The sequence below is a fragment of the Trichomonas vaginalis genome, chromosome IV, assembly GCF_026262505.1.
Source record: "Trichomonas vaginalis G3 chromosome IV, whole genome shotgun sequence".
In the NCBI taxonomy this organism is placed as follows: Eukaryota; Parabasalia; order Trichomonadida; family Trichomonadidae; genus Trichomonas; species Trichomonas vaginalis.
The window spans coordinates 5,549,689-5,575,675 of record NC_067206.1 but is presented as its reverse complement, the minus strand read 5'-3'; the positions used below and the strand labels follow the sequence as shown (position 1 = coordinate 5,575,675).

At 32.0% G+C, this 25,987-nt stretch overlaps 8 protein-coding genes and 3 pseudogenes across 11 annotated transcripts, besides 7 other annotated features; 5 read left to right on the top strand and 6 right to left on the bottom strand.

The window, feature by feature from the left end:
- The first annotated feature begins 3,205 nt into the window (after positions 1-3,205).
- On the top strand, positions 3,206-3,500 carry TVAGG3_0035870 (annotated as a pseudogene). The gene has a single exon. A coding segment is annotated over exon 1 (295 nt).
- Positions 3,501-3,906: 406 nt separating this feature from the next.
- Positions 3,907-11,402: a mobile genetic element.
- TVAGG3_0035860 (uncharacterized protein) lies at positions 4,361-4,909 on the bottom strand (the record flags this gene model as incomplete). The annotated part of the gene is made up of 1 exon (XM_051220584.1): positions 4,361-4,909. The coding sequence occupies one exon, from the start codon at positions 4,907-4,909 to the stop codon at positions 4,361-4,363; it is 549 nt and encodes a 182-aa protein (XP_051105570.1).
- Positions 4,997-5,024: a terminal%2Cinverted (terminal inverted repeat of Mariner transposon ID:TVAGG3_0035840).
- Positions 4,997-6,289: a mobile genetic element.
- Positions 5,093-6,209, top strand: TVAGG3_0035850 (annotated as a pseudogene). Its single transcript has one exon. A coding segment is annotated over exon 1 (1,117 nt).
- Positions 6,262-6,289: a terminal%2Cinverted (terminal inverted repeat of Mariner transposon ID:TVAGG3_0035840).
- On the bottom strand, positions 6,422-7,830 carry TVAGG3_0035830 (annotated as a pseudogene). Its single transcript has one exon. A coding segment is annotated over exon 1 (1,409 nt).
- On the bottom strand, positions 10,325-10,664 carry TVAGG3_0035820 (uncharacterized protein; the record flags this gene model as incomplete). The annotated part of the gene is made up of 1 exon (XM_051220583.1): positions 10,325-10,664. A coding segment is annotated over one exon (340 nt), but the record flags the coding sequence as incomplete, so codon positions are not given.
- Positions 11,403-13,262: 1,860 nt separating the features above from the next.
- TVAGG3_0035800 (uncharacterized protein) lies at positions 13,263-13,478 on the top strand (the record flags this gene model as incomplete). Its single annotated transcript, XM_001325545.1, has 1 exon — positions 13,263-13,478. One exon carries the CDS (start codon positions 13,263-13,265, stop codon positions 13,476-13,478), a length of 216 nt encoding a protein of 71 aa, XP_001325580.1.
- A 2,646-nt stretch (positions 13,479-16,124) lies between these two features.
- On the bottom strand, positions 16,125-18,114 carry TVAGG3_0035790 (microtubule motor protein; the record flags this gene model as incomplete). Its single annotated transcript, XM_001325546.1, has 1 exon — positions 16,126-18,108. One exon carries the CDS (start codon positions 18,106-18,108, stop codon positions 16,126-16,128), a length of 1,983 nt encoding a protein of 660 aa, XP_001325581.1.
- Positions 18,115-18,732: 618 nt separating this feature from the next.
- Positions 18,733-19,334, top strand: TVAGG3_0035780 (calcium ion binding; the record flags this gene model as incomplete). Its single annotated transcript, XM_001325547.2, has 1 exon — positions 18,783-19,277. The coding sequence occupies one exon, from the start codon at positions 18,783-18,785 to the stop codon at positions 19,275-19,277; it is 495 nt and encodes a 164-aa protein (XP_001325582.1).
- Positions 19,335-19,467: 133 nt separating this feature from the next.
- Positions 19,468-20,353, bottom strand: TVAGG3_0035770 (Chain W Ribosomal Protein S15a; the record flags this gene model as incomplete). Its single annotated transcript, XM_001325548.2, has 1 exon — positions 19,818-20,210. One exon carries the CDS (start codon positions 20,208-20,210, stop codon positions 19,818-19,820), a length of 393 nt encoding a protein of 130 aa, XP_001325583.1.
- A 182-nt stretch (positions 20,354-20,535) lies between these two features.
- TVAGG3_0035760 (cysteine S-palmitoyltransferase protein) lies at positions 20,536-21,491 on the top strand (the record flags this gene model as incomplete). Its single annotated transcript, XM_001325549.1, has 1 exon — positions 20,562-21,422. One exon carries the CDS (start codon positions 20,562-20,564, stop codon positions 21,420-21,422), a length of 861 nt encoding a protein of 286 aa, XP_001325584.1.
- Positions 21,492-23,028: 1,537 nt separating this feature from the next.
- Positions 23,029-24,007: a mobile genetic element.
- A 1,097-nt stretch (positions 24,008-25,104) lies between these two features.
- Positions 25,105-25,987: part of a mobile genetic element that runs on past the window's edge.
- TVAGG3_0035740 (uncharacterized protein) lies at positions 25,287-25,607 on the bottom strand (the record flags this gene model as incomplete). Its single annotated transcript, XM_001325551.1, has 1 exon — positions 25,287-25,607. One exon carries the CDS (start codon positions 25,605-25,607, stop codon positions 25,287-25,289), a length of 321 nt encoding a protein of 106 aa, XP_001325586.1.
- Positions 25,608-25,777: a terminal%2Cinverted (terminal inverted repeat of Maverick-1B transposon ID:TVAGG3_0035550).

The window sequence follows — 25,987 nt, the reverse complement described above, 5'->3', positions numbered from 1 at the left end:
AAACTTTCATATAGTCCAGAAACTAAAACTGTATCAAATGAGGACACCACCAACATTATGACTCATTTCGTTGGTGTTGATTTTAATTCATTATATCCTTCATCATTTTCATCTAATCCTCATGATTTCATTCAATATACTGACCATAAAATGTATATGCCGGGAAGATTGAATGGTGTTATCATTTGTGATACAGCAACAAAGAAAGCAAAAGCACTGGGAATAATTAAGAAGAAAAATACTTTATTCGTGGCTGAAGTAAAGGGTCACATTGATGAAAAATACGTTAATGATTACATAAACTTTTTACCAATAATAAGAAACTTAGATATTATCACAGATGAAAAAACAATTGGCAGTTTTATGTATAATTACATGAAATCAAACAATCTACCAGTTGACCAGAAACAGAGGAAATTAACTCAGTTAGCATCAACACACAACCAATATCAACCATTTTCTTCTTATTATCTATGGTATCTAATAGACAGTTTCATTTTATCATCGATGATATTCAATCAATTTTAACATTTACTAAAAACACTTGTTTTAATGAATTTGCGAACAAATTTATGAACGAAAGACAAAAGGCTGAATTAGAAGAAATAAAGGAAAAAGTTTATTTTGCAAGATTTCGCTTAATGGATCATATGGTTACGATGCAATGAATACACCACAAAATTACGCAAAGACTAAAATAATGAATGCACAGAAGGCACGCGTTGCATGTATGTCAAATAAGTTTAAAAACATAAGAGAAATAGGAGAGGATACGTATCAAGTGATGCTTAAAGATAGATTTTATAGATGTGATACATGTTTACAAGAGGCATTCTTCACTTTAGATAATGATAAATACTGGTATTTGGTTTTCATTTATGATTTTATGTATAAATGCATGAATGTTAATCGTTTTCATTTCATTGAAGGTGATACTGATTCATCTTATTGGGCAATCGCTGGCGATCCAAATCTTCCTAACACTCAAGCATTTCAAGCAATTGTAACCGATAAAAAATTTTATGATAAAAACATTTTCAAATTCGCACCATTTGATTTCTTCTGTTTGATGAGAAATTTAAACCTTATAAGAGAATAAAGCTGAAGAAAAGCACATGAGAAGAAGTTATTGGTTTAGCAATTGAGAAACAAGGTGATAACATGGTTGCTTTATGCCCAATGTGTTATACATCATTCAACGGTTCAATTGATGGAAGTGATTTTAAAAAGATTGCACAAAAAATGAAAGGTGTTAGTTTACGACAAAATAAACAATTAACACCTAAAAATTATTTGGATATATAAATGATAAGTGATATTTGATGGTCAGAATATTAATTTACAACTTAAAAACGGGTCAATGACTCGCTTAACAATCGGTAAGACTGCATTAACAGGAGCACACACTAAGGCTGTATGTTGTGAAAATGGATGTTGTATGCCATTTATTTAATACAATTTAAAAACGTAGGGTTGAGTCATGAATTTAAAATTTTATTTTTAATAAAATGCCACAGAAGAGACAAAAGGAACCGTTAATGATGCGATTCAATATGTAAATAATGGTTTTGATACTATGATCAAAGAGGTGGGCACCATTAAAACATTTATTTTATTTTTATATAAATGGATAATGTAGATTTAGAAATTTTAATTTGATTTAGTATTTAATCAAATTTTTCTTGATTATTACGATTTAAAAGCATATCTCCAAAAACATAATAACAATATAACGGGTGATGATATGGATTATTATCGTATTATAAAAATGAAATTTTGAAATATCATGATAAAATAATTTCTAAAATTTAAAGACAAAATTAAAAAATATGAATATACAAAGGGAAAAACTAAATCACAACTTAAACAATTGAAAGATTTCAAAAATAAAGTATTAACAGAAGAAGATATGATGAATATATAAATTATATAATCCTGAGCCGCAAAAGCCAAAGGAACAAAAGCCAAAGAAGAAAGCCGAAAACAACACAAAGAGAAAGTAGCAAATGTTCAACAGCTAAAGGTGCAAAAACGCCCAGGTCCTTCAGACCATAAATGAAGCACAAGCTTTATTTATGATTCATTAGTTAAACCATCAGCCCGACTTTTAAATGAAGATCAACTTTTGGAATTCATCCTTCAACATAAACTCGAAGCGGGAAAGTATATCAAACCTTATATACGGCATATTTAAAACAAATGAATAGAATACATCAGAATTAATGAAAGGAGGAATGAAATCCAAAACTTCATCATCCAAAATCAAAGCAGATAAAATTAAACCACTTACAACACCAAAACCTCCAACGGTAGTACCTCCTCCTTCAGTTAATCCTTCATCATTCACTTTATTATATCCATTTCAAACATTAAAGAAGCAAAAAGATTTTAAAAAGGATTTCAAATATTAAATAAACCAACTGACCCAAAAATTCAACCGTTAAAGGAAAAATTTAGTCGCCCTTCATTTGCACCATATCCATATTCATACGAAATCGATCATTTAGAATATTCAAAAGGAAACGTTACTTATTATTTTGCCATTAACATTAACACCAGATATTTATATTGCATTCCGGTGAAAGGGAAAACAGAACAGGAAACAAGAAGCTATACAATACTTACTAGATCATGAAAGAGTAGATAATATAAGGGGTGATGGTGATAAAGGATTTCAGGCAGCTATGGCTCATTATTTCCCAAATTAATTTTTACTTTTCATCCTCTCCATATACGTTCATAATAAAATAGTTGATGCGGTAATGAGAACTCTTAGAGATGGGTTAGGAGTTAACGGTCAGATATACTGGGATGGAAATCATGACTCCATCATACAGCAGTTAGAATATTATTACAATAATACATGGCATAGAACTATAAACATGAAACCAGTGGAAATGAAAATGATATTTCAAAAGAATGGGAATATATTAGAAGCAAATGGAAAGGTTGAATGATGTTAAACGTGAACAAATTAATTCGGGGCTCATGAATTTTAAACAAGGGATAAAGTTTGATTCATCTCGATTATGGAAAACTAATAAATCAATGACAAAAAGAAGACGAAGATTTGACACAATAGCTGAATTTGTTAGATATATTAACGGTAATGTATTAGTTGAAGTTGACAATAAATTAATAGAAATTCCAATTTATTTTATTACTCCATTATATTTAAATAATATTTAATTTTATTTCGTAAGAAATGAGTGACAACAAAGCATCCAAGAGTCCCGATTCAATTAAGATTCAGAGTCCAGACGATGAATATAAAAAGAAACTAAACAGAATTAAATCAAAAATATGCTATTACAAAAAGAAGCCGCAATGCGGTGGGGCTGAAACGATAAAGAGAGAAAGAAATAATCGAAAAATTAGAAACTTACCGTTCAATCCTTAAACTGAGTGAAGCAAAAATAAAAGAATTTAATAGAATAAATAAATTGATTGGAAGAGATGAATTTAATAAAGATGAATTTTTAAACTCTATCCAAATTTAATTTTTATTCCTCATCTTCTTTCCATCATTACTGCATAACCACATCTTCTCGGTTTTCGTGGTTTGTTGTTTTTAATTAGTTCTTGCATCATTTTTATCATTTTTCCCCTTGTTATGATTCGTGGTAAATTTTGAGCTTGTGGGGTATCCATTTATATAAAAATAAAATTTTGTTATCAGTTATTTCATCGTATATGCTTTGTCAAAACTTCATCGTAAATGTTTTGTCATGATTTCATCGTAAATGTTTTGTCATGATTTCATCGTAAATGTTTTGTCATGATTTCATCGTAAATGTTTTGTCAAAACTTCATCGTAAATGTTTTGTCAAAACTTCATCGTAAATGTTTTGTCATGATTTCATCGAAACTAAACATAAACACTTTGTCAAAACTTCTTCGTATATGTTTTGTGAATGTCTTACAAACACGTATGAATATCTTATGCGGTGGGAAGCCAGATGGAAATAAATTTACGTCAAATATGCAATTTATAAAATCTTATGTCGACAGGCTACGTAGCACAGTGGTCTAAGGTGGTGTTATGGAGGAGTCAGGGTCTGTGGTTCGAACCGCGACAGCGCCGTATTTTCTTATTTTCTTTGTTTGTCTTGTTTGTCGTGAATAAAAGTGTCATAAAAGTGCTCTATCTTCCACGGGAATAAATAAAAAATTTACTTTATTTCTTCTTTATTTCTTTGTTCCCGTGGAAGAAGGGTTTTGCCGTTTTTTCTCAGCCGAAATCAATGATTTTTTCATTTTTGGAATCCTTAGCGAATGAGGAATCTTTTCTCTCGTGGAAGCTTTGACCAAAAATATAATTGAGGTGAAGAGGTGGAGTCAATAAAAATAAATGGTTCATTTACTCACAATATTTTTGTACAAAACGACCCCAAACTTTTAACTTCTTTTCTGCAGTTTCTAATGCTATCTTAGCGAGTTCATATTCTCTAAATTCTCTCTTTAAATCTTCTTGTTCCCATTGGTCTAGTTCGTATGGAGAATCTCTATAACCATAACATATCTCACGTTCATGTTCTAATTGTTTTTCATGCATTTTTCTAACTTCTTCTTCAAACAAATGTTTTGCATTTTCTACTGTATCTTCGAGTTCTTCTTCATCTAACTTCTCATGAACTTTCTTGTCTATGGAGTCCATAATTTTTCCAACTGCTATGCAATATTTTGGAGAAGCCCACATTGCTATATAGTTTATAAGTCTTGGGTCTACATACGTTCCTCTAACCTGTTTGATTTCATCAGGAATTCCTGCATGAATTTTGTATAAAAAGCAACAGTCCGAATTCCGGCGGTTGCTATATTCTTCACAAAACGCCTTATAATACTCTTCCCAGGACTTATTTTCCAACAACTTTCTAAAGTCTTTCCTAAACTGCTGACACATTCTCATTTTCTCATTTTTCATCCTGTTTTGGTTTCAGCAACTTTTCAAGTTGTTGTCTTGTCAGTAACTTTAATTTTAACTTTGGATCAAATATAGGGTGTCCAAAGGTGCGTTTAGCACAGCGCTCTATATGAGACTATTAAAGGAGATATATGCTGATTATAAATATATAATAAAAAATATTAATATATGTATATGATGAGTATGTTGTATTTTGGCGCCATGCCGGGATATAAAATGAATTTTGAGACAAGAGGCGGTTTCGCGGGAAATTTTGGCGGGATTTTTTTCATTTTTTTAATGAATCATAAAGAAAACATCCTCGCTCTTGCAAAAAAATGCAAAGACTGTAAAAAAATATACGAGACATTGGTAAAATGCTTCGGTATGGATGTTCCTAGCTATTCCACTGTAACGTATCATGTTAGGATGTATCACTTCATGAACAAAAAGGCGCCCATCATAAAAATTGACAAAAAATCGCCGGATCAAAGAAAAATCAAAGCAATTCTTCAAAGCGCTAGATGAAGACCCAAGAGCATCACTCAGAAGGATAGAGGAGATGACAAAGATACCACGTACAACAGTCAGTTATTATCTGCACAATTATTTGAACTACAAACTAGCGTATCACGTTGGGTTCCGCCAACTTAATTCAGTTCAAAAAAAAATCTAGAGTCAATCTTCGAAAGAGCTTCTCTCTATATTGGGTGCGTATCAATCAAGAAGTTTCGCTTTTTAGTAACAGGGGACGAGTCTTGGTTTTCATATGCAACAGAAGCCAAAATAATGTGGATCCGAAGGATGAAATCCGCAAACATTCCGAAGAAAAAAATTGACCACATGATGATGTTGTCGGTTTTTTTGGGGCGTGAATGGCATCATCGCAATTGATATTCTTCAAAAACCTAATACGATGAATGCTCAGTATCTAATTGACAATGTTCTTACTCAAATTATCATTCTGATGAGTTTGAGAAATCCAAACAACAAAAACAAAAGTTTGCAATTCATTTTGATAATTCAACAGTTCACAAAAGTCATAAGGTAATGAATTACTTGTGGAAAACAATGTCAAAGTTGTTCCAAACCCAATTTATTCACCTGATATTGCACCTCTGACTTTTATTTATTCGGCACGCTAAAAAGAGAGCTGAAGGACGCGAATTCGCGAGTCCAGATGATCTTGAAAATTTTGTAAGAGAGCAATTTGAGCAATTTTCTCATGATGATTTATAAGCGTGTCTTTCAAGCCTGGATCGATCGCTGCGAACGCGTGATTGAATCCAATGGTGATTATATTTAAATAAACTTTATATATATGTAACTTGTTTATTTCTATTCGCAGTATTCAGGTTTGTGCTAAACACACCTTTGGACACCCTATATTGGGTTTCCATCTTTATCTCTTCCAATAACACCATATGGTAGAATCTTCATTTATACTAAAATAAAAATTTAAATTATGCCGTTCATCCATTACTTCATTACCTAATTAATTACAGACATAAAATATATTTAGTTCATTCGGTACCATGCGAATACAGTCATAAATGGTGGCATATAATCTTCACCCGAGCCTGTTGGATTTGTTGTGAAAGTGTGTGAATGATTTCCTCCTAGTTCAGTTTGTCGAAAAGTCTTTTTTGTTGAATCGTTATAAGATGGAGATAAAACGTCATAACCAGCTTCATAGTCTGAGTTGTATAATGGGTGGTCTCTTAATGAGTGTCTATGGTCGCCAGAAAAGTTTGTAGTTCCTGTATGAGTGTGCGGTGGAAGGTTTGCTTCTTTAATTTTCTTCGAACCTCCTGTTTGCTTTGAATATCTAGCACAGTATAAGAATTTGTCTACAATCTGCTGCCACGTACCAAAACCTAAAATTGTTTCTGGATTTGTTGAATTCATTGACGTATAAATAGAACCAACAGGATATAATCTTTGAAGTATTTCATTTTTCATGCTTGTAATCACATCATTTACTTCCGACTTCTTTGCATAATTTTCATCAACATAAGTTTTATCTGCTTTAAGGTCTAAACATCCTGAAACCCATTCTGTATCAGCTTTAACTTTAAAAAGTCTCAAATGTCCATTCCTTATCCGCCTTCTTTCTCTAACTCATCGTTAACATAAGTTTTATCTGCTTTAAGGTCTAAACATCCTGAAACCCATTCTGTATCAGCTTTAACTTTAAAAGTCTCAAATGTCCATTCCTTATCCGCCTTCTTCTCTAACTCATCGTTAACATAAGTTTTATCTGCTTTAAGGTCTAAACATCCTGAAACCCATTCTGTATCAGCTTTAACTTTAAAAGTCTCAAATGTCCATTCCTTATCCGCCTTCTTCTCTAACTCATCGTTAACATAAGTTTTATCTGCTTTAAGGTCTAAACATTCTGAAACCCATTCTGTATCAGCTTTAACTTTAAAAGTCTCAAATGTCCATTCATGATACCATTCAACCTTTTCTTTAATTTCATTATCTTTTTCATCAACATAAACCAAATTTGCCTTCTTCATTAACTCACTATCCACATATTCCTTATCCAGCCTCTTCATTATGTCATTTAGGAAACCTTCTATGAATTCCTCATTTAAATTAAATCTTCCAATCTTCAAAACTTTAGGAAATGCATTTAATGCGTAATATCTCTGTTCTTCTGGTGGAATTGATGTTATATCATCCGTTATACCTTTAATTTTAGAATTCATAAATAAAATTTCTTTTATATTTGATATCACTGCACCACCTTTGCAAACGAATTCGAAATGGTCATTTTTCAATACTATCTCCAAATCTCCATATTTCAACCTTTGCGTTTGTTCTGCCGTCTTTGAATTATATGCATATATGGCGTATGTAATGGTCTGAAGGACCTGGGCGCTTTGCGCCTTAAGTTGTTGTGGTTGCTGTTGTTTAATCATTTATTACGATTTAAAAATAAATATTTAATCTGTTATCTCATCAGCTATTTTCTCTATTTGAAATTGCCATAATATTTCATTCATAAATTCTAAATCACAATCAAATAGGTCAGTTATTTAAATTTAATATTTGATAAATCTTTTGAATGAAGAATAAATGAATTCCCGGATAATTGAAACGGATATGATAAAGAAAATGTGTTTAAGTTGATGGATGAAATGTTTTGTATTGATGGGTAAGAGTTAGGGTCTAATGTTTGATGTGAAAATCTCATTGGGGGTATTAACTTTATCACATTTGATTAAAATGAAATTGGAACCAGTGTCAGAATACAAAACATCCCCAACATCTTTTTCAAAATTTAATATCCCCAACAATGAACGAAGATGAGGAGTACAAAATTTAATTTTCAGCGGAAATTTAATAAGGTTATTTATTTCATCAAGTTCAAAAAGTTTATCGGGTTTTGATTTAAAATTTTCTTCATACATACGATAAATGATTCATTTAAATAACTTAAAATCATGTTAATATCCCATTTCGCTATCACATTATTTATATACATATCATACGTTTTTTCAAGGTCATCTTTAATAAATGATATATAATCTGAAGGGTCTAAAAGAATGGGATTAAATTTACCACTCACAGAAACGAGAGTAACATTATAAATTCCGCTAACTGTTAAATTTAATTCACAGTTATTATTCAAAATAATATTGATAATTGACATTTTTTATTTACGATTAAAATATGGTAAAGCGTTATTTTCCAGTGATAAATAAAACTAGAATAAATTACCTCAAGAATTCATAAATTCAAACGAATAAGAAATTCATTCATGTTATAAATTTTAGTGTTTTCAGAAAATATGAGTCAGTGTCATATTCATCAACAGGTTATATTTCACTTCATTCAAATTTAGTTCAATCAAACCCATATAATGACCATTTCATAAGATTTTCAGATGGTATTAAAAATGTAATTGATAGATTAAAATATGAACAGATTGACAATATCGAATTTTGGAATTTTGGTTTAAATATCCCGATGGAAAAAAGATTGAAGTTAAAGATAAAGCTGATACTATAACAAAAACAATTACAATGACCGATCCGGATAGTGGGGAACAAAAAGAAATAAAACAAACGATAGAAACTGGTGAAAGGTCAATTATTATTGATTATGATTCAAAGGATTATTATTCGATAATGTTAATGCTTGAATATTAAATAGCCTTAACAAAGAATTTTTCAAGTGATATTTTATATTCATCAACTATTTTATTATAAATATCATTATATGTTAAATGAAGTTCAGTTGTTGTTCCGTTCTTTGATATCTTAATTGTGCTAATATCCTTTATAGGATTTATTTTTGCAACTGTTCCACAGCATGAAACCTCATCATCTATGAAAAATTGAATCTTAACGTCTGAATCTTGAACATCACACAGAATGGCGATAATGTGAATTAATGATTCATAAGGTAAAATAATTAAACCGGATTGGTCAATTAAATTTATTATTGAATCATAATTATTAATTATTATATCACGGTAAATTTTCATTAATTCAGAATTAATGTCTATTTTATATGGGTTCTCGATGTTTGATGAAAGAGGCGGGGGGTATGTTGGATAAGTGGGAATTTCAACGGGTTCTTTACCGGGTTCAGATAAAATGATTGGGTCTCCATTCTCATGGTTTTCTTCATTCTCCTCATTCTTCGGTAAGTCACGAGTTAATAAATTTGGTTGAGTTGCTGACCTTGTTAATTCGGGGCTAACATTAACTTTAACATTTTGAATAATTCGTGATTTATCATCATTTACGTTATAACCAACCGTAATCTCTGCTTTTGCGTTAGTGTTCTTTTGACTAGTGAAACGTCTTCTCATTTATATTCGAATAAAAAAATATATTTAAACTTTTATTTTGCTGGAACTTTTGAATCTATTATTCCTGTATTTGTTCATGAAGTTGATTTTTAGCTGTTTCATCGTAATTAATAGACTTAATATATTCATTAATTGCATTCTTATAATCATCTGATTTCTCAAATTTTCTTTTATCTGATTCCTTAACTAAATCATAAGTTAAACCTCGTTGCTGATATAATGGTTTCTTAATTAAATCTTTGAATGCTTGAGATAAAGCACCCGATGCAATTCTTGCTACTATAATTGGTTGGAATTGCTGTTTAAGTTCATCTTTAACATTTGCGAAAACTGGATCGAATAAAGCAACTTTTAAAGAATTTCTTAGCTGAAATTTCAGGTCTAATATTTGCATATTGACCATCAAACTGGTTAGAATATCGTGGTAATCCATCCGGTCCCTCTTCAATAGCATTTAATTCTTCATTGAAATAAGAATATGGATTATAACGGTAATGAATTAATTGGACCATTTTCACCTTCTCCAATGTATTGTTTAACAGCTTTTCCATTTTCATCAAATTGCATAGGATAACGTTCATTATATGCTTTACGTTTAGGATAATCAGTTATAGTTAATTTGTAACCATTTATGACTTTAATATTACCTTGACCATCAGTAACGAAAACTTCATTTATACCATCAGGTTTTCCATTTGGACCCGTAATGTCTGCTTCGTGTGCTTCCCAATTTGGACCTTGACGTTTGGCATATGCTTGAGCTTCTGGTAATGTTAAAACGTTTCTCATTTGTTTAACATCTTTTTGAAGACCAGCAACAATATGAACTAATTCTTTCATTCCATCAGGAACTTTCATAGTTCTATTATATGCACCCCTTTTGTTTGTCCCTTGTTTTAATGGAACCTGTAGAAGATTTGCCATTTCTGTCATGTTTAATTATAAATAAAAAATAAAAATTAATTATAAAAAGTTAATCAAATTTAACACTTCCTTTATTTAAATCAACTATTATTTTTCCATGTTCACCTAATTGCTGATATTGTGTGTAAAGTTCATTAATGCTCATTGGTAAATTCACTTGATAAAGCATAACGTTCAACTGTTGACGACTAAACCCACTGAAAATGAAAAGTGTTGATAGATTTGATTTAATGTTTGTGCTTAATGCTTTGAAGTATTGAACAGCCATGAAGAATGAACACTGAATGTGTCGACATTGAGTTAATAACTGATTAAAATATGATTTCTCATTTGTTATTAGTTTTGATTTCACTGCATCATCTAGAAAAATGAGTGAATGCAAATTCTCTATCAAAATTTGAAATAGAAAGTGTTTCAAATAATTCATCCCGTTGTTTATCAATAATTTTATCTCTAATCCTTGCTTCTTGATTGTATTATATAATTCTTTATACATTAAAAAGTTTTTAAATAATCTTCTGCTTCTTCTTGTGATAAATAAATAATTGGAATTTTGATTAAATGCTTTAAAGATTCAAATGTATCATCTGAAGGTGAACCTGAACGGTTGATATAAATTAACACATGTGAATGGGGGGAAGTGTTAGCAATAATGATAATTTGTTTTAATATCGTTAATGTTTTACCTTTATTTTGTTTACCAATTGCTGCAGTGATTGAATTTAAGTAACATTCAGAATATGGAATTTTCATTAATTTTTCCTTAGATAGAGCATTTCTATTATCACTCAATGCTTCATTAATCATATCATCTACGTATGTATTATATACTCCTGCTAATTCTTCATAAGGGGGATGAATTTAAATCCATTTAATCAAAAATAAATTTATAATTTTAAACATTTCTATTCATCAATATTTCATCATATGAACTTCTATACTGTGGTGGTGTACCTGTTGGATGATATTTCAAACCTTCATCCGGTGTCCATGTCCAATATGTAGTCCTAGTAAACCAAACCTGAGGAGGATTTGTCACCTTTGAACAGTAAGTGTCATTTTCACCCTGAATGATTGGATAAGCTTTCACTTGTACTGTAACTTGTGAGTTGAAAGTTTCTAAATCCATCAAAGAATATACCCCCTCCATCACGTTGAACTGGAATAGTGCATAAGAATGAAGTTTGGTCTTTCCATGTTCTAGCTAATGGCATGCCATCATCTGCATTCATTGGTCTAGTTAATGAGTCCTCGTATTCTTCCGTGCATTCATTCACTCCATCTAAATCAGAAGCTTGAAGCATACGTGTAAAGAATATGTCACCCACTGTGGTCATCGCTTGATCGGGGAAGTTTCTGGAATCTATAGTGACCTGAAGACCTCGAAGCATTGGATTTTCTAAAACCGTTCTTTGCATTGCATTCTTCGGAAATGCTAACACAACATCTGTAACATTATGAAGAGCGTATGAGAAATCTGAGCTAATACCTTCAGGAGTGATGCAACCTCCATTTAGTGAACGAACGTCAATATGTTGAGCTGGAAATCATGAATGGATCTTCCTTACTAAATAAACGTGGTATTGCTTTAACTGATTCTTCAATTAAACCGTATCCTGGTGTAATGCATTTATCCTCTAAAACTTCCATCTTTGTGCATGAAATAATAACGTCTTCAACTGTTGCGTCAGCAGATGTAGCGACTAAGCTTGTAATTAATTTGGCAGGAAGTCCGATTTGTTGGAATTTGCGATCATATTTATAAACATGATTCATAATCTTTTCATAATTTTCATCAGTTATCTTTTCATAAACGTAATTTTGTAAATCAGCAACTCTTAACGGGTCAACCTGACAAAATACTAAAGTATCCCTGAAAACATAATATTTAAGAATGATATCACCAAATGATTTAGGATAATCATCGAACGCCTGAAATGCTAACAAATCATTTACCGGAATAATCATATCAAAAGTGACATCAACTTCTTCATTTGCTCTCTTGAAAACTTCTGAAGGGTCAATATATTTACCACATACTGAGTTATCATATTTTTGAACATTATTATATAACGAATGAACAAACTTTTTAACTTTCCTTTCTGATTTTGGTTTATATGTTGCAAATGCAAAAGATTCACGGGCGCAATCCATCTGAAGATAACCGGCATCACCTCTTTCGGTTTCTACTTCTAATTGTTTAAAGCTTTGATTTGATGATTTGTAACCAACGAATAAACGCATACATTTAAAAGCGGCATCACATGTGAAAGCTTTATTTGAAACTAGAGTTGCTTTAACTTTGCGTTTAATATATGTGTCACCTAATTGGTTCACATCATGAGCCGGATTTGTAATTCTTAAATGAGTTTGTTTATCATCAAAATATGGAGCATCAGAGTCATAGCATGAACTTGCAAGTTCTCTATAATATCTTCTACCGTCATTCTTTGCGAATATTTCATTTATCTTTTCGAATGAATGAAACACATTTCCATTAATCGGTTTAGTGTTTGGCACTAAATAGTTAGTCGTCATTTATTAATAAATAAAAAATCAAAATTAAAAGATGAAAATGAATTTTTAATTTTAATGAAATAATCAACTATGGCTGCAGGTATATTTAAGAAACTGTGGGATAGAGTAAAAAGAGGAGCGAGTAAAGTTTGGGAAACAATGAAGAAGGGAGCAAATTGGATATTTAAGAATAAAGAAGCAATTAGTGATGTTGCTGAATCAATAACACCAAAAGCTGCCCCAATAAGAGAAGTTTTAAATAAACGAGAAAAAGTTTATCAAAGACTACAACCGATACTAAGATAAAAATAATTTTAAAATAATTTATTTTTCCACTATCTACCCCCTATTTTATTAAGTATTCCTTCAGCTATTCCACCAATTGCGTTACCTGCTTGTGCTCCCATCGCCGGATTACCTGCTTTAGTACCTAATACCCCACCTATGATAGTTCCTGCCGTTTTCGCTACTGGTGCCAAAAAGTTTGCAATGGGTTTAATAATCTTTTTATGAACCCAACCCGCAGCTTTCTTAATTCCATCCCATAATTTTTTAAAGAATCCTGCCGCCATTTCTGATTTAATATTAATTAAAAAATATATTTCATCACTTATATTCTAATTTTTATTTAATGATAAATGAAACCGATTTTAAAAATAAATGAAACGGAGGAGGAAGAAATAAATGAAAGTGAAAATGTTCAACAAAAAATAAACGTTGTTAAACCAATTACTGAAATAAAAATTTTTTCATCTGTTGAAGAATTTAATGACTATTATGCTAATAATAAAAAATTATTTGAAGAATTGACAACGTGTAAATTGAATAAAATGTTTAAAGTTGATGGATTCAAAATTTCAAAAATAAAAGGAGTGGTTAGTTTGAAATCTATTCCTCAATCAAGAATCACCTCATTAATGAAAATTGATGATTTAACAAAAAGAATAGAAGAGATTGAAGAAAGAATGAATCAAATAATTGATTTCATAAATTCAAATAATCATTAGTTTCTAATTTCTTTTTCTCGTTTATGAGGTCTTTGATTATGACTCCATTGATTCCATTCAGGATTTAAACAATGTTTAATTAATCGCGGAATATCTGACATCATCTATATATAGCTTCTTTTATAAAAGATGAAATAAATTATTTTAAAAATAACTTTAATTTTTTTAAAGTTTATTTTTTTTTAAAAAATTATTTTTTATTTCATTATGTATGGGCTGAGTGTAAATGTCTTACAATTTTGAAAATTTTTTAAATCTTGATTTATTCAAAAACGTAAGAATAAAAACCGTAAGAATCATACATTTTTTACTTCATATGTTAAAAAAAATGATACAAAATCGCTCGATATTGTATGAATTCTTACGTTTACAAAAAAAGTCACAAAACCCATCAACATATACTACTAATGATAACTATATGATTAGTTCTTTACCAACCTTTAAAATTATAAAAAGTGACACTTTCCAAAAGGATATTCCAATGAAATATATATAATTTTTAAATAGTAGTCAATAAGATGTATGCTACTACAGGCGAATCTGCATTCATTATTGAAGGTTCTGGAACATTTTCCGGACACAACGAAAATCAAAATGCGAAATCTCTTGAGCTTCGAGGTTTTAATATAATTGAACAAAATGCTTTCATATTTGACACGAAGTTAATCAATGTTTCGTTTGATAATTCACTCATGCAAATAAATAATAACTTTTTTTTAATTTACAAGTTGAAAATGTTTATTTGCCATCATCATTGCAAAAAATATCATCAGATCAATCGTTTGATTATACATATACTATCAAAAATATTTTTGTAAATGAATCAAATAAATATTTTAAAGATATCAATGGAACTTTATTTTCTAAAGATGAGACTATTTTATATTTTTGGCCTCCAAATCGAAATGAAACATTCATTGCAGTTCCTCAAGGCGTTGAGCTTATTTGGCTTGCTGCCTTTTCTTTTCATAACTTTACCAAATATGTAATATTTCCTTCATCAGTTAGAACTATACAAGGTTATTTCTTTTATACATGTAAAAGTATAGAATATATAGAAATTCAAAATAAAGAATATAAATTGAATATTGATTCAAATGCTTTTTTCCGTAATACACCTGCAGATTCATCTATAATCCATTATATTCCTCTTCCTGATTGCAAATCTCAATCTTACAAAACATTTTCTTTTAATATCATAACTCTTTTATGCCCTTTAATTATTATGTAGTACATATATATTCTCTGTCTTGTATTCATTTCTCGATAAATTAAAAATGTAAATTCAAAAGGTAAAAAAAAATAGTACGATTTTTTGCTCCATATATGATTATTTTTCAGTCAAAACGTTAGCATATACGTCTATGACTTGTCATTGTAATGAATAATATATCAGGTTATAAAAAAGATGATTTGAACATCTTTTGTCATGAAAAAAATCGAGTAGATGTCAGAAAATTGAAAGTGCACCATTAAGAGGAGTATTTCCATATCAATTTTTCTCAATGAGATAAAGAGTGCTAAAATTCAATCAGAAGCTCTGAAAATCACTCATAGTTCCTCAATTTATTTTGAATAGTGCAAGATGAATATTAATGGGTGTCATATTTTATTTACAACTCCCAAAAATGACATGCGATTTTTTGAACAAGCCATCATTGGGATGAACGATACACCCAAAATGTCACATTTTTTTGGATTTAATTATCATGAGAGTTCTGCAAACCATATGCACAATATTTATTCAGCCTGAGTTCTTGTATATATGAACCCCTATGATTCGTTTTTACCCCATGAAAGATGTATGAAGGTTAATTAAGGAACATTTTTATCGAAAAAGAAAAAGAAACTGAGTTTTATATAAAATTACATTTTATAAATTCCAATGAATAAATTTAAAACAAAAAAATATATATAATATATAATAACAACAAAAATAAAAAAAGTTATTTTGAAGGAGTCAAAGGTCTAAGTGAGTTATATTTTGCGTGCGGAATCTTTCTAGGTGTTGAAGGTGTTCCAGGTTCTTCTTTATTTGTGTATCCAAGAATAGTTTTTTCCCAAAATTCCTTAAAATCATTCTGAACAATTTCTCTCACTTGTTTTATATCTTTCTGCAGTTTTGCAACCAATTCCTTAGACTTTCCAATTTTTTCAACAGTTTCATTAAACTCAGAAGTTATTTCTTCCAATTCTACTTCTTTATCAACAGCAAGATTCTGAACTCTTTCCAGTTTCGCCTGCAATTCATTTGTTTCTATTCCTTCTGCGTTATTTAGTTCTGATGAAACTTCTTCGTCTTCCTCTTCCAAATTCGATATTTCGTTGTGAAGAAGGTCCATTTGTGTCCTCAGTTGTTTTGCTCTGTCTCCCAATGCTTCTGCCTGTTTCAACACATCTTTCAACTGTTCGTGGATTGATAACTCCTCTTGATACTTCTCATGAGTGTTTCGGAACTGAATGAAAGCAGCTTCTCTTGATATCCCGCTTTCCCCTGCATCTCTGCTCTTCTGTCTCTCTTTCATCATGTTGACAAGCCTCGTAACTTTCAGTTCTGAGTCTTTCAGCTTCTGTGCAAGTGCAGAAACTTGTAATGATGATGAATAGTTCTTCTTGATGATCTCTTTCATGTAATCCAGACAGAAATTGGCTTGTCTCATGTTGGAAAGCTCAAGAGTTTGTTTGTCATCGTTGAGATATGCGTCAACCCTCTCTTTCAGCTCTTTGGATTCGTCTGCACTTAATCGGCCGCGGCTGGAAAGAAGACTTGTTGGCGCAGAAAGGTTGTCGCTGCTTGTAGAACCGCCAAATCTGACTGATGCGAGTTCTTCCCTTAGCCTGGCGACTTCGGATCGTAATCTCTCGATGACTTCTTTGGGAGACATCTCCATTTCGTTGATAGATGTCTTTGTCTGGATCTCCGCAACAGATTCGCCAAATCTGCAGGTGGAAATTGACTCGGGAATGTGGTTTTTGTTGGTAGAGATGGTGGCAATCATGGAGGTCTTGACATTGCCGATGAGGGAGTCCTTCAAAAACCTTGTTAAAACGGAATCTCGGAATGGAATATGAGATCTCTTCTCGTTTAGGCCAATAATGACTTGCTGTAGGTTGTGTAATGACATATTGATGGCTCGTGCTTCTCGCTTCCTTTGATCGACTTCGCCTTCTAATGAACCAAATTTTTCGGAACCGGCTAAGTCAACGAAGTTGATTTGGGATTTGAGCTTCCTTGTATCTGTCTCGAGAGTGAAATGGAATGTAAAGATCGTGTGGCTACGTGATGAATATTTGTTATTAACTGTTGCGGCTTTTTGTCTCGCAGTTTCGCCAAGCCAGAAGAGTTTATGGGCACTCTCGAATGTAGGAGATTTCTCTGTCAGTAAATCTTTGAATAATGTCTTATTTCCTTTTTCAACGAATGTAACTTTTGTTAAATCCTCTAATTTGTTCATTTGCTTGTTCGGAGAAGCAGTAAGAAGGTCATATGCTACGTTGTTGTATATTTCTAAGTATGATATTTGAATTTCGAGGTTTTGATAATCTGGTTGTTTCTTTTTCTCGTAAACGACTTCAATAGCGCGTGGAACAATGCCTGCGTTTTCTCTTGTGCCATCGCCTATAATGGTAAATGTCTTGCCTGAGCCAGTTTGGCCATAAGCGAAAAGAGTTGCATTGTATCCATTCAAAGCGTGTTCGAGTAAAGGTCTGCCAACAACATCGAATATCTGAGTCTGCTCGCTATCCTTCCAGAATATACCAGAGAAGTTGAAATGGTGTGTGGCTGGAACTCCAGATGAAACTCCTGGAGGTAAGTTGAAACGGAGACTATGCCCATCAAGCTCATCGATAGCAACACCATTAAAGTCATTTGCAGGGTCTCCGCATGGGCGAACTCTTGCAAAAACTTGAATGCATTCTTTACTCATTATTTGAAAAAAAATTTTCAACAAAATTTTCATCAAACATTGGCGTGAAGCGCCATTGCTACACAAATCTATAAATCATTTTAAACGTACATGTGATTAAGCATATATCACATTTAAATGATTTATCTGATATTTAATTTGTATATAGAGTCTATATCATAGGGGAAAGCAATCGATTTATCCTGTAATTTAAGATTTCTTCACATATGAATCGAATGTTAGATTGAAGAGCCATTCTAATACATTTAAATTCTTGATCTAATCAGAGGTTTAACGGCAATAATTCAATATTGAGGGAAAATGATATTGTAAATTTGCTAAGATACATCTTGAGGTAAATGCCATTTGTGAATCGCTTAGAATATTCTTATACTCCTCTAGTATAATTAACACATCCCAATTATACTAGAAAGATTAACCTAATTTTTGAAATTGATATTTTCAATATGGGACTGCAAAAATGAGATGTATTCGATGCATGAAATTTGTATTTATGTTGTACAAAACCAAATAAAACAAATTAAAAGAATCAAAGGAAAATTGCTGATATTGAGGCAAGCTTTCTTTGGTAAATAATATGTATGGGATATGAACGTATCAAAATTGATAAATTATGTATATCACCTTCTTTACATTATCGCTTTCAGTTTGAGCAGTAACCGTTACGGCAAAAAATGAGTTCTCGCCGCAGTGGAATTAAGCAGGAAGAGGCCGATCCAAGACAAGAAATCATAGAAAAGAATCACCAAGAAGAAATCGAAAAGGCCTTCCATACATTTGATACAAACAACTCAAATACACTCGATAAACATGAATTCAGATACGCATTTCGTTCACTTGGCTTTGAAATGACAAAAACAAAGACAGATAAGTACTTTGAGCACTATGAATGCCTCAAAGATGGAATGCCATTCAAAATTTTCCAAAAGATTGCTCTCAAACAATACGGCGAGCAAACACGTAGAGATGTAGTTGAGAAAGCATTTGGACAGTTTGACTTTGATAAGAACGCTAAGATTGGCGTAAAAGATATTTTGGCTGCTTACCATTTAGTTGGAGAAGACAAGACAGAAAAGCAAGTTGAATATTTAATCAAGGAGTTCGATGAGGATGGTGATGGTGAATTAACTTACGATGAATTTTGTGAAATCTTCTTCCCAACGAAATAAAGGAAAGATCATGCTCTATTTTTAATCGTTTCATAAATGTTGAATTCTTTAACGAAATTACAATCTCTTTTAATACTATTTTTTCAAAAAAATATTATCATAATTTGAAATATCAAATGAAATATAAGAATATTTAAGCAAACTCTAATGAACTCTAACTCTAACTAAGTTTTCTAATTGATTTTGGCATAAATTGACCAATAACTCAGAAATCATATCAATAGTTCAAGATTATTAATAAAAAATCTAAGTCAGGTCTATGGAATTACTTAAGATAGTTAAGTAAATGATTTTGAAGGCACTCAGATTAATTAATTCTCAAGAAAAAAAAATAAATTATCTTAATCTCAACTCAAAGATAATTTTCCATAATCAATTCTCAGAGCGGATGATTTGGAAGTCTTAGAGGTTGCCAGTCCCTAAGGTGCTTCCGGTAAAAAATAGACCTTACATTGTCAAACTAACAATGTAATCCATTCAACGAATGGCTGACTCGTAAGGTAGAACTTGGATAAATTTAATCATCCAATATAACAATTTTTAGAAGAACATACCAAGAATCTTGCCACCAGCGTTCTTCTTACGAGCCTCTTCATGATCCATGATGCCCTTGTCTGTGGAGAGAACAACGAAGCCGAATTGGCGGGATGGGAGGAGCTTGGCCTGCCACATTTCGAGCTCACCGAGTCCGACATCGAAACGTGGGCAGATAGCAACGCATTTGTTAAGACGGCCAAGAAGGTTAATAACAATCTTGCCAGAGCGGTGGTCATCGATAACCTCGAAGTCACCGATGTAGTTACGATGGGCCATAACCTTAAGGAAGGCGATGATGACCTTTGATGATGGGCGAATGAGAACCTGACGCATACCACGGCGTTCAGCGTTTGTGATAGCCTTGAGTGCATCAGCAAGAACAGATGTGCGTACCATACTTGAAGAAAAAGGCAGGACCAAACCGTTGTCAAACGGTTGTTGGGATGGTCACAAGGTGAAAACATAAAAAATCTAAACAATAGCATGAGTAAAATAAATTCCCCGTAAGAATGACTTGGAAACATCTAAATAAAATTATCACAATTTAATTTCATCATATTTTCATATTTTATAATGATAATTATTATTAAAATCATATATAACAAACGATCCCATAGTTTATTTTTCAAAATAACTAATTTCTTAGAATTTTCCATTTGAAACCTTTTGATTTCGTAGGATTTTATGGATGCATTGATTCTACAATTATAGTATAGTTATATTTACATTAAAAAGTGTTATTGATGAATGTTGCAGATGGCAATTGTGCCCGCAAAGCGTGACATCTTTCATACAATAGCATACTATTTCTTCAGAGTATTTGGACCAACTATGCTGACTGCTGGAATTGTTGGAATTGCAGCTATGAATTGGATCTTTCTAATTTTTCCAATGTCAAGAGAATCTGGAAAAGTAATAGTAATGCTTTTATTCATACTCGACCTTCCACCTCTTTTCATGTATTTATACTCAATAATATATGCAATTTCAGGAGATAATGGAACACTTCAAGAAGCTCTCCGAAATAATGTACGAAATCATCGAATTAATGAAAATTTACTCAGATCTTTACCAGTTTGCGACAAATGCGGTCTTCCGAAACCACCAAGATGCCATCATTGCAGCTTTTGCAATAAATGCCACTTAAGAATGGACCATCATTGTCCGGCTCTTGGAAGATGTGTTGCAGTGAAAAATATGCAGCCTTTTCTTGTAATGTTAACATGGGGCCAAATACTTACAACAGTTTTCCTTGTACAGTTGCTCTTTCCATACTTCTATTTAGGCGAATTCGTAATAATTGTTTACTGCATGGCTGGATTACTTTTAGTTTTACTAATCTGCTTGACCGGTCTGAAAATGGACGTAATGTACCGCGTGAAGACAAACACTACTGTAGTAGAAATTCTTTCATCATCCAAATATCGCCCGTACGATCTTTGTTATGAAGAAAACATGAGACAAGTTTTCGGCACAGGAAGATTCAGGTTTTTAATTCCTCGTAAATCTACAATGACTGGATTTGAATGGGCTGAGCCAAGATTCCGTAATGATTCGAATGCAACAGAAAATCACGATTATGAATTCAAGAATGTTGATGTAGCATGATTCTTTATCTTATAATATATTTGTGTGTTTTAATATAATATACTTATATATAAAATGTTTATTCTTTACTAAATTTTACCCTATATTTCCAACTCTTGGAAAATTTTCATGACCCCCTACCCAGGGTCCTAAAATGGGTATTTTCCTCACACAGACACCGTGGTTTTTTGAGCCGGGAAATAAATAGCGCAGACAGTTTCTACATATAGAGACATGCTTATACTTAGAGTTTGACGGGAATCTAAAGTGATTTTTTTCTGCATCGCGAAATCTAATGCAATCTCAAAATCATGAAGAAACTGCGAATCGGAGCGCAATTTTTTAATATGTTAATATATAAAGGTACTCCTACTACTGCAAATGCTTCAAATGAAAATCTAAGAAATCAGATTAATTTGATCACATTAGTATAGTATTGGTCAAACCAAAAACTCATATTTTGATATATAGCCTATAGATATTCATATTATCTACTTTTCATTGAATTACATAAGATTTAATAATCTCATAAATATTCTTTTTAATTTTCCGAATTCCGTGTGCATTTAGATTGCCCATACCTGTATATAATAATTCTAGAATGTTTTGGTTAGATATTAAGTTTTTTAGATTAATATTTTAACATTTTGATAAAACAAGCATTTGTTCCATTTTAGAATCGCCATTGAACTCTGGTTTGACTAACATGATGTTGTATGATCAAATAAATTCTAGCTTCATGAGATAAATTTTGAAATTAGAAAATGCGATATCTGACTCAAATATTTATATGAACACATTTAACATTCAATGATAAACTAAAGTACTATACAGCAGATTCGATTTGGCTTATATTTTATATAATCAACTAATAATCCTATAAAATTGTGCTATTCACGTTGCTCAAAGATGTATTGAACATTCACTACTTGTGTATTGATAAAATTAGATATAGATTCTAATGTAAATCGATATTTTGAAAATTCATATATATTTTGTCTTGGTTTGGCATTTGATCGTGTTGAAACCGGAATTGCAATATATATCATCTAAATATATAACTATCAAAATATGAGCTATAGATTTTTAAATTATTCTCCTGAATATGAGTGACTAACATAATTATATTGAATTGAGTAGTAAGAATCATAAATATTAGAATCTGACGATAATTTATTATAACTGTATAAAGGAACAAGACTATAAATGATGATGAAAATAAAGATTAAATTTAAATCTGAAAATTTGAAAACATTAAGTGTATTGTGCACTCTTGTCGGTCAAAGTTTTGCAACCACATTCTGATTGCATCAGATTGTCTCATTCTGGGAGACATGCAGTGACAATGTCTCCCGGAATGAGACATGCAGACCGACAAGAGTGCACAATACACTCTTGTCGGTCAAAGTTTTGCAATCACATTCTGATTGCAGAAGATTGTCTCATTCTGGGAGACATTGCCTCTGAATGTCTCCCAGAATGAGACACTGTGACCGACAAGAGTGCACAATACACTCATTTAAATCCAAATTCCTTTAAATTCTATTATGTAAAATCTCCTATTTTAAACAATCCATTCCATTCTAATAACTAATGATATCCATATACATGGATATCATATCCATTATCTCGTAAACGAAAAAGGGGATTTGACGGAGTCAAATCCCCGCTCACAAAAAGTGGACTTTACATGTCAAATTTTATATGCATGTAATGTCCACTTTTATGAGTTTTAGGAAGGAATTGGAAGCCATGAGTTACTGACATTGCATCAGTATCTCATAGCCTCCAATTCCTTCAAAAATGGGAGAAACTTTGTCCGAATAGTTTAACATTCGGACAAAGTTTCTCCCATTTTAAGAAGGAATTGGAGGGTAAGAGATATACCATATGAATGTATATCTCTTACCCTCCAATTCCTTCTAGAAAGTGTCCAAACTTTGGGTTAATAGTTTGCAAACTATTAACCCAAAGTTTGGACACTTTCAAGTGGAGATGGAAGGCTTTGGGGTATATATTAATACAATATACCTCAAAGCCTTCCATCTCCACTACAAATGGGAGAAACTTTGTCCGAATAGTTTAACATTCGGACAAAGTTTCTCCCATCTTTCAATGTAATTGCTACCTGTGAGGTACTGACTTGAAGTCAGTGCTTCACAGGTAGCAATATCCAAAAATTTAAAAACATTTTATCAGTTCGTTAAAGAACTAGAGCCTCCTAGGTACTGAACCAGAATCAGTGCCTAGGGGACTCTAGTGATCTATATAAATCTGAGAAACTTTGAGGAAATTGTTCGACATTTCCTCAAAGTTTCTCAGCAATTTAGCGAGGAATGTTCGTTATCGTGTAGATATTTATAATATATACATGATAACAAACATTACCGCTAAAAGATGTAAAATCTTATAAGAAATAATTGCAAAAGAATAACAAATTGCAACAAATTTTATATGAAACTGAACCTTATGAGGTAGTGATTCAAGATCACCGCCTCATAAGATTCAGTTTCAATCTCAAGTATCTCAAAAGTAAGGCTCTATTTTTTGCCATGTAAAGTGTCACTTTTTATGTCAAACCGTTTTTATCGTTTTCGTTTACAACAATTACTCAATTAGCTTACTTAACTTTATTTCCAAAAAAAAAACTTTGATACAAATACATTTATTCATTATGATCATTACCTTTCACATATAAAGAAATAAACTGATTTCCGATTGCATTTTCTTTTTCCATCTCGCGTACCCATTGATTTGTAATTCTTACAAATTTACCTTCAAGATCCAATCTTCTATAAAATTTAAAATATGGTGATCCATTTCTTGCAATTTTTAATGAAATGATAGCAAAACGAATATAAATGCTACCATCGGAAAACTCCAATATGTCGGGTTGCGCATCTTGGGATTGTTGATTGCTTCCTATGAACAAATATTTGCTCATCTTAATAATTTTCTTTTCCTTAATGAAATCTTTAAAATCTCCGTCATCTGGCAGTTTTAACATTTTGACAAGTTGAACAGTGTTATTTTCATCAAGATATACAATACCGCATAGATCTGGGCTGAAGAAATGTGTGATAAACAGCCTTGGATCGCCCTGTTCACGGAAATCGAGATCCTGATAGAACTGTCCTGGAGAAACCCTGACTGATCTGCCCATTCGTAGAAGAATTTCCATGAATCTGAGGACATCTGTGTAAACATCATCATTTTCAATATGAAACAATTTAAATACATCATTAATATCTTCGGGATTATAGGCCTCTAATGTGAGTATTGTAAATAGCATTTGTAAACTTACGTTCAATGAAGATCGTTCATCATTTAAACGTATTTCAAGGCCATTAACGTGATCGACACTGTGGTTTTTTTTAGTTCTCCTATCCGCGAATTCTTTGAGATATTTCGCTTGAGAAAAGCAAATTGCTTCAAACTGCGGAGCCTTATCTACGCAATTGATAAAGGAGGCACCTCCTCTTGCCATTGAGCAGAATATCTGATCTGGAAGGTGTGATGGAGGATCTTCGACTTCAACAGGAATTGGTGAAAAAGCATCAGCGATATTACCAGGTTCGTAATCCGACGGAGGATCAACTGAACTCTCATCCTCAGTTGAATTGAGGTTGTATTCATCAATGAAGTCCAAGTCATCATCACTGAATCCGTCAAGATCTGCTTCAGGATGCCACTCTTCATCATCAGTTAGTATACATATCAAGGGTACGGAGGCACTGCGCGCCTCCTTACCCATTATATGTGAATTTGACACTTTACAAAACCGTTAACGTATATTTTACAACACAAACGACAACACTAACTTAACCTTAAATATTTACAAAGCTGCCAACCACTTCACCTCACTAATGTAAAAAATAAACGTTCTCACTTACAAAAGTATTGCAACTCCTCCCATTGCTGTGCTTCATATAACAGCTCATAATCTTCTGACTCACTTTCTTCTTCATATAGGTCAAAATCACTGTCATAGTTTATACCTGTAAGTTTTGACAAAGCTAATGAAACACGCTTACCGTTTGTATCATATGCTTGTATAAACTTTCCATTATGCTTGTAGTCATAAACGCTCAAACTAACTTTACCTTTTCTCCCTCGTATCTGATAGAATGTATTTTCACGAGGAACGAAGAACAAGTTCTTGAACTCATGACCGTTGTAGTTTGTTATCTCAATAGTTTTCGTCATTTATATAAAAATAAAATAAAAAATAAACTTAAAAATTAATGATATCACCACTCCCACACGTATGAAAACATAGCACAAAAATAAATTTAGGTGAATTGATGAAATCTCACCTCTTTTTTCACCTCTTTTTTCACCCTGTTGAATTCATTGCTTTATAACTCTCTTCCTTGGTTTCTTTTTAGTTGCTTTCTTCACGTCTGTCTCCAACTTGACTGTCTTTCTTCTTCGTCCATAATGATACCAGTTACTTCCACCAGTCAATGGGTCAAATGGTCTTTCGTAAGGGTTTCCATACATTCCATAGGGACCATACGGAAGAACTACTGTGGAGAAGAAACATTTTCTTTAGTTCCATCGACTCTATTTAAATGCATTGTTTC